General features: G+C 43.6%; 1 protein-coding gene across 3 annotated transcripts in view; it reads right to left on the bottom strand.

Annotated features, from left to right (window-relative positions):
* The window catches only part of RECK (reversion inducing cysteine rich protein with kazal motifs), a 677,252-nt gene that overhangs the window by 153,763 nt on the left and 511,117 nt on the right, over positions 1-12,372 (bottom strand). For all 3 annotated transcript variants that reach the window (XM_073678381.1, XM_073678382.1, XM_073678383.1), the window contains one exon: positions 367-538. In XM_073678381.1, coding sequence (XP_073534482.1) covers positions 367-538 — 172 coding nt within the window. The remainder of the gene's footprint in view (positions 1-366; positions 539-12,372) is intronic.

Raw genomic sequence — 12,372 nt, 5'->3', positions numbered from 1 at the left:
TCCAACTTCCCTTTATTAAATACACACGCTAGAGGCAATTTAACCTACTATATAGTATCAGTACTTTTTCTTTTTGGTGTGAGAGGAAACCAAGATACCCAGAAACACAATCATGAAAACCTAAAAACATCATGCCAACAGTCCAATGTGAGCCAAGCACCACAGTGCTGCAAATAGTTTCAACCATTAACCAGAGTGAAAAATATACCTCTACTACGTTTTGTTTTTACTGGGCACCATAAAGTAGTGAACTAAACTATTCAACCCATCAAAAACTATAGAACTGAATAAATATGAACTAATGACAAGAAACATTTCCTGGAGCATACATATCCTACTTTTTTTCCTCAAATTATAACCGCTTACCTTTGATTCCTGTGACAAGGGTTTGGATTACATGGATCTTTTGAGGAACACTCTCCAAACTCAAACTGATGATCCAACAATCCAACGCATCTTGCTATACAGGCACTCGGATAGGTGCGTCCATTGTTACCACACACAGGTACAAACTTATCTGCACAATTGCAGGGCAATCCTAAAATATTAGATTCACAACACGGTTACTAAAGTGTCTTGTCTACATCAACTTTTAAGAGGGCCTATCACCAGAAATATGGTGATTTAACAGATTGTAAGATATATGATCTTATAGATTGTAAGCAGGGTCCTCACTCCTCCGGTAACTGTTGAAATGTGATACATTGTATTGTTTTTATTGTCTGTACATTTCCCTGCTTACTTGTAAAGTGCTGCAGAATATGTTGGTGCTATATAAATATAAATTATTATAAATATGCTGTTTCATTTGAAAAATCTTTTTCCCCTCATAAGAAATAAATATTTTGCACATATAAGTTATTACAAAAAGATATTACAAGTTTAATAGAAAAAATGCTGCTTAAGCTGCTTGCCTAATCTGTAAATGACCAGACTTCCTGCTGGATTTAGGTTTTAACTTCCTAGAAAGATGATTCCCGACATCCTTGGGGTCTTCCCACAAATTCCCATGGAAGCATGCATTCTCCAAACATGAGATCCCATGGCACCGACTAATAATGCTCTAACTACTGAATTAATAACGATCAGTAACTGGGGTATTACTGCAGTTATTGATCAAAAGACATTATTAATGCAATTGATAGCTCTTTTAGTCAGAAGTGAAAGAATTTGGGATAACCAGCAAAATCTCCCTGTCAAAGGCTACATTCACACATCCATTTGACACATCCTAGTGCTACACATTTTTTTCTCAGACCGCACACAGACTAATAGAGCTTCACTGATCAATAAGTACTACAGTTGTAAAAGATGAACTTTGTCTCCATTATGTGAGACTCAAAGCATTTCCTATTCTCATCCATTTTGTGGATCAGGCTCGACACCAAAAGTCTGTGTGAATCAATTAAAAATGGATGAAAAGCAGAAGACATCCTTTTCACTTTAGTGTTATATCCGTGTATTATTAATTTTGACAGATTCATTGTCAGTGGATAAAAAAGTTCAGACAGTCTACCTAATGTTTTTAAAAATGGATGAGCAACAAAAATGATGCAACAACGGAGGAAATACAAATAACACATGAGAAAAATGGCCCATTTTACATGGATATAAAAAAAGACACAGATGAACAAATTGTTTTAAGCCTACAGCGGCTGGAATAAGTATTGAACATGACACCAATTTTCTAAGCAAATATATTTCTAAAGATGCTATTGACATGAAATTCTCATCAAATGTCGGTAACAACCCATCCAGTCCACACAGTCAAATAAATCTAACCATAGATGTCCATAAATTAAGTTATGTGTAATAATGAGAAATGACACATAGAAAAAGTATTGAGCACGCTTACTGAAATTTATTTAACACTTTGTACAAAAGCCTTTGTGGGTGATGACAGCTTCAAGATGCCTCATGAATGGAGAAACTAGATGAATGCATTTCTCAAGTGTGATTTCGGCCCATTTTTCCACACAAACACTTTTCATGCTGAGGTCCGATCTATCTCCCTCGGCAGCAAAATTCCGCCGCCCCTAAGACTGAGAGTCGGCAGTTTTCTGAGCCGGCTGATATAAGCCATCCATAACCTTTCTCCTCCATACATCTCTGAACTAATCTCCCGAAATATTCCCTTACGTAATCTCCGGTCCTCCCAGGACCTCCTTCTCTCCTCCACACTTATTCGTTCCTCACCCAATCGCCTCCAAGATTTCTCCCGTATATCCCCCATCCTCTGGAATTCTGTGCCTCAACACGTCCGATTAGCCTCCACATTTGGATCCTTCAGACAGAACCTGAAAACCCATCAGTTCAAACAAGCCTACAGCCTGACATGACCTTGCTTGCTGCCACCTCAACAACACTGGAGCTACTGCAACCGCCCCCAACCTACTGTCTCCTTCCCCATTCCTGTAGAATGTAAGCCCGCAAGGGCAGGGTCCTCTTCCCTCTGCACCAGTCTATCATTGTTAGTTTCTTTACTGTAAGTGATATCTGTATTTGGTATGTAACCCCTTCTTATGTACAGCACCATGGCACTATATGTAACCCCTTCTCATGTACAGCATCAATGGCGTTATGTAAATAAATAATAATAATATAGCCGGCTCAGAGAAGCTGCAGTGCACCGGCTCCCAATGATTGAAGCTCTGACAGCAGAGTCAGAGCAACGCCAGCAGCGTGATCAGGTCATGTGATCACGCTGCTTCGTCGCCGCTGCAGTGTAGACAGGGGTGGGCATTGATGGTAAGTGCTCAACACTAGATCTGAAGACACCGGAGACTAACTTAGGGAGTATTCAATGTGCTTGGAGGGTGATTTAGGATGGAGGTATTTAGTGTGTGGGGGAGATTTGGGATGGCGGTATTTAGTGTGTGAGGGGTGATTTGGGATCGAGGTATTTTGTGTGTGTGAGGGGTGATTTGGGATGGAGGTATTTTATGTGTGTGAGGGGTGGTTTGGGATGGAGGTATTTTATGTGTGTGAGGGGTGATTTGGGATGGGGGTATTTTATATGTGTGAGGGGTGGTTTGGGATGGAGGTATTTTATGTGTGTGTGGGGTGATTTGGGATGGGGGTATTTTATATGTGTGAGGGGTGATATGGGATGGAGGTACTTTATGTGTGTGAGGTGTGATTTGGGATGGAGGTATTTTGTGTGTGTGAGGGGTGATTTGGGATGGAGGTATTTTATGTGTGTGAGGGGTGATTTGGGATGGAGGTATTTTATGTATGCGAGGAATGATTTGGGATGGAAGTATTTTATGTGTGTGGGGTGATTTGGAATGGAGGTATTTTATGTGTGTGAGGTAATTTGGGATGGAGGTATTTAGTGTGTGGGGGTATGTAGTGTGTGGTGGGAGATTTGGGATGGGGGAATTTTATGTGTGTGAGGGGAGATTTGGGATGGGAGTATTTAGCATGTGGGGGTGATTTGGGATGGGGGTGTTTAGTGTGTGGGGGGTGATTTAGTGTAACAGGGAGAGGTTGGGAGATTTGGTGTAACGGGAGGGAAATTTGAGGACACTAGTTTGGGGAGCAAGGAAGGGAAAAGTGCAGACGCAATATGGGGAGTGGGAGAAATTTGAAGACACTGTATGAGGAACAAAGGGGGGGAGATGGGGGGCATGTACGAGGAAACAGTATGGTGAGTGGAGGGATGGTGCGGATACAGTATTTTGAGTGGTGGGATGTGCTGACACAGTATGGTGAGTGGGGGGAATGGTGCGGACACAGTATGAGGAGTCGGGGGGATGTATGAGGGGAGGATGGGAGCGAACACAGTATGGGGAGTGAAGGAGTAATGCATGAGGACACAGTATAGGGAGCGAGTGGGGGCATGGGTGCAGTCACAGTATGGGGAGCAAGGGTGATGGGATGTGTACAGACAAATTATGGGGAGCGAGGGTGATGGGATGTGTACAGACACAGTATTGGGAGTCAGAATGTGTGAGGAGACAGTATAGTTAGCAGGGGAAACGTGAGAGGAGACAGTATGAAGAGGGAGGGGAAATAGTGTGAGGAGACAGTATGGGGGGAAAAGTGTGAGTGGGCACAGAATAGAGACTGAATAATGTGGAGGGGGCAGCATGGGGGGACAGTGTAAGGGTACAGCCAGGAGGGGACAGTATGCCAAGGAGGGGGCAGTGTGGTGAAGGGGCACAGTACAGAGACTGGGCCCTATAGGAGGACATAGTGTAAGAGGACAGTGTGAGGAGGGGGCCCAGTATGGAAAGGAGAGGGCAGTGTGGAGGGCATATACTATAAGAGGGATGATGTGTCGGTCATATTTTGTGCAGGGAATATAGTGAGGGGCAATTACACTGTGTGCAGAATTATTAGGCAAATGAGTATTTTGATCACATGATACTTTTTATACATGTTGTCCTACTCCAATCTGCATAGGCTTGAGAGCCAACTACCACTTAAGTTTATCTGGTGATGTGCATTTCTGTAATGAGGAGGGGTGTTTACTAATGACATCAACACCCTATATAAGGTGTGCTTAATTATTAGGCAACTTCCTTTCTTTTGGCAAAATGGGTCAGAAGAGAGATTTGACGGGCTCTGAAAAGTCCAAAATTGTGAGATGTCTTGCAGAGGGATGCAGCAGTCTTGAAATTTCCAAACTTTTGAAGCATGATCACCGTACAATCAAGCGTTTCATGGCAAATAGCCAACAGGGTCGCAAGAAGCATGTTGGCCAAAAAAGGCGCAAAATAACTGCCCATGAATTGAGGAAAATCAAGCGTGAAGCTGCCAAGATGCCATTCGCCACCAGTTTTGCCATATTTCAGGGCTGCAACGTTACTGGAGTATCAAAAAGCACAAGGTGTGCGATACTCAGGGACATGGCCAAGGTAAGGAAGGCTGAAAAACGACCACTTTTAAACAAGAAACATAAGATAAAACGTCAAGAATGGGCCAAGAAATATCTTAAGACTGATTTTTCAAAGGTTTTATGGACTGATGAAGTGAGAGTGACTCTTGATGGGCAAGAGGCTGGATCAGTAAAGGGCATAGAGCTCCACTCCGACTCAGATGCCAGCAAGGTGGAGGTGGGGTACTGGTATGGGCTGGTATAATCAAAGATGAACTTGTGGGACCTTTTCGGGTTGAGGACGGAGTTAAACTCAACTCCTAGACCTACTGCCAGTTTCTGGAAGACAACTTCTTCAAGCAGTGGTACAGGAAGAAGTCGGTATCGTTCAAGAAAAACACGATTTTCATGCAGGACAATGCTCCATCACATGCATCCAACTACTCCACAGCGTGGCTGGCCAGTAAAGGTCTAAAAGAAGAAAAAATAATGACATGGCCCCTTTGTTCACCTGATCTGAACCCCAAAGAACCTGTGGTCCATTATAAAATGTGAGATCTACAGGGAGGGAAAACAGTACACCTCTCGGAACAGTGTCTGGGAGGCTGTGGTGGCTGCTGCACGCAATGTTGATCGAAAACAGATCAAGCAACTGACAGAATCTATGGATGGAAGGCTGTTGAGCGTCATCATAAAGAAAGGTTGCTATATTGATCACTAATTTTTTTGTTTTTTGTTTTTGCATGTCAGAAATGTTTATTTCTAAATTTTGTGCACTGATATTGGTTTACCTGGTGAAAATAAACAAGTGAGATGGGATTATATTTGGTTTTTATTAAGTTGCCTAATAATTCTGCACAGTAATAGTTACCTGCACAAACAGATATCCTCCTAAGATAGCCAAATCTAAAAAAAAAAACACTCCAACTTCCAAAAATATTAAGCTTGGATATTTCTGAGTCTTTTCTTTTCGGTTGATTGAGAACATAGTTGTTGATCAATAATAAAAATAATCCTCTAAAATACAACTTGCCTAATAATTCTGCACACAGTGTATTTATTCAGGGGCTCAGCGTAGTGCAGTATTTTTTTTTATTCAGGATCATTATAATTACACTGCTATATTTTAAGGGCACTGTGTGGAGATATGCCGCAGAAGATTGGAGAAGATGGAAGTCTGCAGAGAATAGCTGTGGATGGGGAAAAATCATCATGGAATCTGGACAAGATGAAGAAGAAAAGAAAGAAAACGACTCCAGAGACAACATCATCTATCAAGTACCTGGATGTAAATGTTATTTGTGATACTGACTAAGGCTGAGTTCACACGATGCGTATTTAATGCGTTTCCGCGGCGTTTTTGCAGCTGCGTAAACGGCGCGGAAACGCATTAAAAACGCATAGTAGAAGGGCAGCAATGTTCCCCAATTGAAATCCGCATGTGCTGTGCCCATGATGCGGATTTTTCCGCAGCGTAAACGCTGCGCTCAAAAATCCGCAGCATGTCAATTAATTTTGCGTAAACGCGGCGGTTTTGCCGCCATTGACTTGCATTAGAACGCGCCAATTCTGCAAGACTGCATTTGTACTTGCGTTATTGGCGCGTTCTAATATGCGGATGGTACCCGAGTGTGGAGAAGATGAGACTCTCCTCCACACCCAGGTACCATAAAAAAGCTGTAAAACAAGAATAAAATAAAAAATAAATGTATACTTACCTTCTGTCGGCCCGCGCACCGCTCCTGCTTGGTTCCCGGCACTTTGCACTTTGCAGTGAGTTGAAGGACCTGCGCTGACGTGACGGGTCACGTGACGCTGACGTCGGCAGGTCTTTCAATTCAATGTTGCCGGCAAGGGAGAACAGAGTGTAAAGCAGGACACCGGGGGCCATCAGAGGGTAAAGTATACATTTATTTTTTATTTTTACCATTCTCTCGGGTCACACTATATAAATCCATGCTGTTTGCATGGATTTATATAGTGTGACCTAGTTGTCACAAGCATTTTCCAAGTGATGCTAAGGGTATGTGCACACGATGCAGAAATGAAGCAGAAAATTTCTGCATCATTTCTGCATCTCCCTGGCAGAAAAAATGCATGCAGATTGTGCATGCGTTTTTCCTGCAGAATACATGCGGATCCACATGCGGATTCACATGCAGATTGACAAGCACTTTCCAGGCGATTTTAGCATCACCTGGAAAGTGCTTGACAACTAGGTCACACTATATAAATCCATGCAAACAGCATGGATTTATATAGTGTGATCCGAGAGAGTGTATATACTTACCTCCGAAGGCCCGCGCTGTCCTGCTTTACACTCCGTTCTCCCGGCTGCCGGCAACTTTGAATTGAAAGACCTGCCGACGTCAGTGTCACGTGACCCGTCACATGACTCTAACGTCAGCGCAGGTCCTACAACTCACTGCAAGTGCCGGGAACCAAGAAGGAGCGGTGCGCGGGCCGACAGATGGTAAGTATATATATATTTTTTATTTTATTCTTGTTTTTACAGCTTTTTTAATGGTACCTGGGTGTGGATGAGACTCTCTTCTCCTCCACACCCGGGTACCATCCGCGCATTAGAACGCGCCAATAACGCAAGTACAGATACAGTCTTGCGGAATTGGCGCGTTCTAATGCAAGTCAATGGCGGCGAAAACGCCGCGTTTACGCAAAATTAAATGACATGCTGCGGATTTTTGAGCGCAGCGTTTACGCTGCGGAAAAATCCGCATCATGGGCACAGCACATGCGGATTTCAATTGGGGAACATTGCTTCCCTTCTACCATGTGTTTTTCATGCGTTTCCGCGGCGTTTCCGCAACTGCAAAAACGCCGCGGAAACGCATGAAATACGCATCGTGTGAACTCAGCCTAAAATCGCCTGGAAAGCGCTTGTCAATCCGCATGCGGAAACGCATGTGAATCCGCATGTATTCCGCAGGAAAAACGCATGTACAATCCGCATGCGTTTTTTCTGCCAGGGAGATGCAGAAATGATGCAGAAATTTTCTGCTTCATTTCTGCATAGTATGCACATACCCTAATTCTCATGTTTCTATTTGTTTAGGCGCATTAAATGGGTCGTCCAAGTTTATGATTAGTCCACTGTAATTCTTTGACAGCAGACTTCTGAATTCTCACAGTGCACACTGCACGCTGTCAGGATTCTCTCGTGCCGGCGATTTATATACATGTGGTTACATTCAATCAAAACGAATTGAGTGAGGCCGGTCATGGCTAGTCGGAATGTGGCCAGAAGTATACAAATCGCATACTTGTGATGACATGACCGTCCACTCTTGACACCGGCAAGAATGAATCCTAAAAGTGTGTAGTGCAGGTGCTGTGAGAATTCAGAAGCTTGCAGTTACCTAGAGTGGCTGCAGTCTTTCATCTCAAACTTGCACAAGACCTTTAATTATAAAATAAAGCCCTGTAGCATGCCAATCCTAACAGGGTGCAATATATTCACTGTAAGGGCACACACTTCCATACAACTCGTGCGATGATCGCATCGCACTGAACGGACTGGCCGCCGCCTCTCCTGACCTGAGCATGAAAGCGTGATGTATTTCTATGCAGCTGTCAACCTCAGGTCAGGAGGGCCGAGAGCCAGTACGAGCTCTATGATGCGATCCTCGCACAAGTTATATGGACGTCTGTCTCTGCCCTTAGGATTCAGCTCTGCTTGCAGATTCCAGCAGTCTTCACATGGCCCCTTCACTCATATGTGATTTTTATACTTACGGTCACGTGATAACGAGCTTTTCTTTATGCTTCTCTCAGTTTTTCACTGAACATTGAATTAGGGAGAGCAGCTCGTCAGCGCGTGACTAAGTGTACAAATCGCATATGTGCTTGGGGGAGGGGGACCCACCAAATTGAATTCTTGGCCCGGGGTGCCAGAAAACCTAGATACACCTCTGGTTTCTTCCATAAATGTTCTATTTGATTCAGGTAAGGTGAATGGCTGGGCCATTCTAGCAGCTTTATTTTCTTTATCTGAAAGCAATTGCGATTTTCCTTGGCTGTATGTTTGGGATCATTGCCTTGCTGAAATGTCCACCCCGTTTCATCTTCATCATCCTGGTAGATGGCAGGAGATTTTTATCAAGAATGTCTCGGTACATTTGTGCATTCATCCTTCCTTCAATTATATGAAATTTGCCAGTGTCATATGCTGAAAAACAGCCTCACACCATGATGTTCCCACTTCAAAACTTCACTGTTGGAATGGTGTTTTTAGGGTGATATGCTTTTGGCCTGAAAACATCATGTTTATTATGAAATCCAAAAGAGTTCAATTTTGGTCTTATCTGACCAGACAATATTCTCCCATTATTTCACATGCTTGTCTAAATGTTGTCGAGCAAACTTTAAATGCTTGAACATGCTTTTTGTTCAGCAATGGAAAGAGTGTATACAGACCATGGAGGTTGAGTGCATTACTTATAGTTTTCTTTGAAACAATTGTACCGTCTGATTCCAAGTCTTTCTGTAGTTCTCCACAGTTGGTCCTTGAATGTTCGAAAACTCTGCTGGTAATTCTTTTCACTCCTCCTCTGTCTGAAATCTTCTGGGGAGCACCTGGTCATGGCTGGTTTATGGTGAAATTATGCTCTTTACACTTTCAGATTATGGCTTTAACAGCGCTCACTGGAACCTTCAGTAGTTTCGAAATTCTTCTTTAACCAGTATCATCAGTATGTTTTACAACAATAAGGCTAATAATGATGTCACATCTCCACCAGAACCTGCTCTTGCAGCTTCTGCTTCTGATCAGACCTCAGCTGCTAATAAGAAACGGTTTTGGAGTTTGGGACAAGGTATGGTTGCTCATGAAAAATATGAAGCTTAACATTCCTTCTGACAAGCTGGGTCCCAGATTTATTGGTCCTTATGAGATAATCAAGGTCATTAACCCTGCAGCTATGCCTGAAACTTCCTTCATCTTTTAAGTTACCTATTGTATTTCATAAGTCCCTCCTCGAGCCATATCGTTCCACGGTTTAACCATTCAGAAATCGTCCTCCTCCTGTTCTAGTTAAAGGAAAATTTAGAGTATGAGGTGCAGAGTATCCTGGATTCTCACATGGTAAGAGGGTTTGTACAATATCTGGTGCATTGGAGGGATTATGGACCAGAAGAGAGATCCGGGGTCCCGGCGAGTAATATCAACGGCAAAAATCTGATCAGGAAGTTTCATCTTAGGTTTCCTAATAAGCCTGGTTCTAAGAGTCCAGAGGCCCCTTATAAAAGGAAGGGGGGGTACTGTCACATCTCCACCATAACCTGCTCCTGTCACATCTGCTTCTTTGACCAGGCACCGCCATATTCACTCTGCGTGAGGCACTGGTGATAGAAATGTCAGAACCAGAAGCTCTGGGTGCAGGGCTCTGTCCAGCCACTAAGGTTAGAGTGGATGGGACCTGTAGTGCCTTCCAATCTGGCAGTATGGGTGTGTGTGCTTCCAGCTGAAGTTATCAGCTCCCTGCTCCAGCTAAATGGAGAGCACCACACCCTACTAAGGCTTCCAACTTGCTGGTGGAAGCTGCCACATATATGTGCGTTTCCCTGGCTAGGTGTGTGTCTTCTGCTACTGTTTAATTTAGTGTATTCCTGTTTTGACCCTGGCTTGTTTCGGACTATCCTTATGGATCCTGACTTTGTCTTTGATGTGACCTCTCGGCTCTGAACCTGCTTGGTGACCATTCCTATCTCTGGACGGCACCATGGTAGCATTCCACTAGGTCCAATTGTAAAACCAGATCCCTATACAGGGGGGATAAAAGGTAATGGGATTTCTCTGGAGTCTGCCATATGGAGTGGCTTCTGCCAACTCTGTCCGAGGCAGCATTTTGTGGCCTCAGGCAGACATTATTTATTTATTATGCATTGCTTATATAGCTCTATCATATTCCACAATGTTTACATACATTATTATTATAATCACTGTCCCCAATGGGGCTCACAATCTAAATTCCCTATCAGTATGTCTTTGGAGTGTGGGAGGAAACCAGAAAAACTGGAGGAAACCCACACAAACACAGGGAGAACATACAAGCTCTTTGCAGATGTTTTCCTTAGTGGGATTTGAACCCAGGACCCCAGCGCTGCAAGGCTGCAGTGCTAACCACTGAGCCACCGTGCTACCCATTATACAGGGGGGGGGGGGGGGGGCATTTATATGGATACACCTAAATAAAATGGGAATGGCTGGTGGTATCAACTTCCTGCTTGTGGCACATTAGTATATGGGAGGGGGAAAACTTTTCCAGATGGGTGGTGACCATGGCGGCCATTTTGACGTTGGCCATTTTGGATCCAACTTTATTTTTTTCAATGGGAAGAGGGTCATGTGACACATCAAACTTATTGAGAATTTCATAAGAAAAACAATGGTGTGCTGGGTTTTTACATAGCTTTATTCTTTCATGAGTTATTGACAAGTTTCTCTTTGTTTACAGCCATTGACATGTCACAGAGGTTAACACGTGAGGAGCGGATAGAAATTGTGTTGATGTCTGGTGAACGCAGTCCCCGGGTCAATGCAGCAGATTTCAATGCAAGACACCCTACGAGACCACCCATATCCCATGCTACAGTTAGCAAACTACTTGCCAAATTTCGTGAAACAGGTTCAGTGTTGGATTTGCCAAAATATGGACGCAAGAAAACTGTCACTAATGAAGAAACATCAGTAGCTGTCCTAGCTTCATTCAGCAAGAGCCGACAGCGTAGCACTCGCCACATGTCACTGGAGAGTGGCATCAGTCGAACATGCGTTCAGCGGATATTAGCTACTCATAAATGGCACCTTTACAAAATCCAGCTGCTGCAGCATCTCAACGAGGATGACCCAGATCGGCACACTAAATTTGCAGAATGGGCAAAACAAAAATTGGAACAGGACCCTCAGTTTACGCAGAACATTATGTTCAGTGATGAGGTAAACTTTTTTGTGAATGGTGAAGTTAATAAACAAAACCACCGCTATTGGTCTGACACTAACCCACAGTGGATAGATCCCTCCAAGACTGTTGGAACACAAAAATTGATGGTATGGTGTGATATATGGCGTACAAAGATAGTGGGGCCATTCTTCATCAATGGAAACCTCAATGCCACTGGATATCTGAAATTGCTACATGATGATGTGTTGCCCTCTTTATGCACTGAAGGTGGCACGTTCCCTGAGTTTTTCCAACAAGATGGTGCACCAGCACATTATGGGTGTCAGGTCCAAGCATTCCTACATGCTCAGTTTCCTGTAAAGTGGATTGGTCATCGTGAGCCAGTTGAATGGCCACCAAGGTCTCCCAATCTGACCCCCTTAGACTTTTATCTTTGGGGTCATCTGAAGGCAACTGTCTATGCTGTGAAGATAGGAGATTTGCAGCATCTGAAACACGGATACTGGAAGCCTGTGCTAGCATTTCTTCTGCGGTGTTGCTATTAGTGTGTCAAGAGTGGGAGAAGAGGGTTGCATTGACAATCCAACACAATGGGCAGCACTTTGGACACATTTTATAAGTGGTCAGAAA

Source organism: Phyllobates terribilis, unplaced genomic scaffold, assembly GCF_046119375.1.
Source record: "Phyllobates terribilis strain yellow unplaced genomic scaffold, ASM4611937v1 Scaffold_4__5_contigs__length_816908805, whole genome shotgun sequence".
Taxonomy (NCBI): domain Eukaryota; kingdom Metazoa; phylum Chordata; class Amphibia; order Anura; family Dendrobatidae; genus Phyllobates; species Phyllobates terribilis.
The sequence above is the reverse complement of the archived record's forward strand: the minus strand, read 5'-3'. Positions and strand labels throughout refer to the sequence as shown.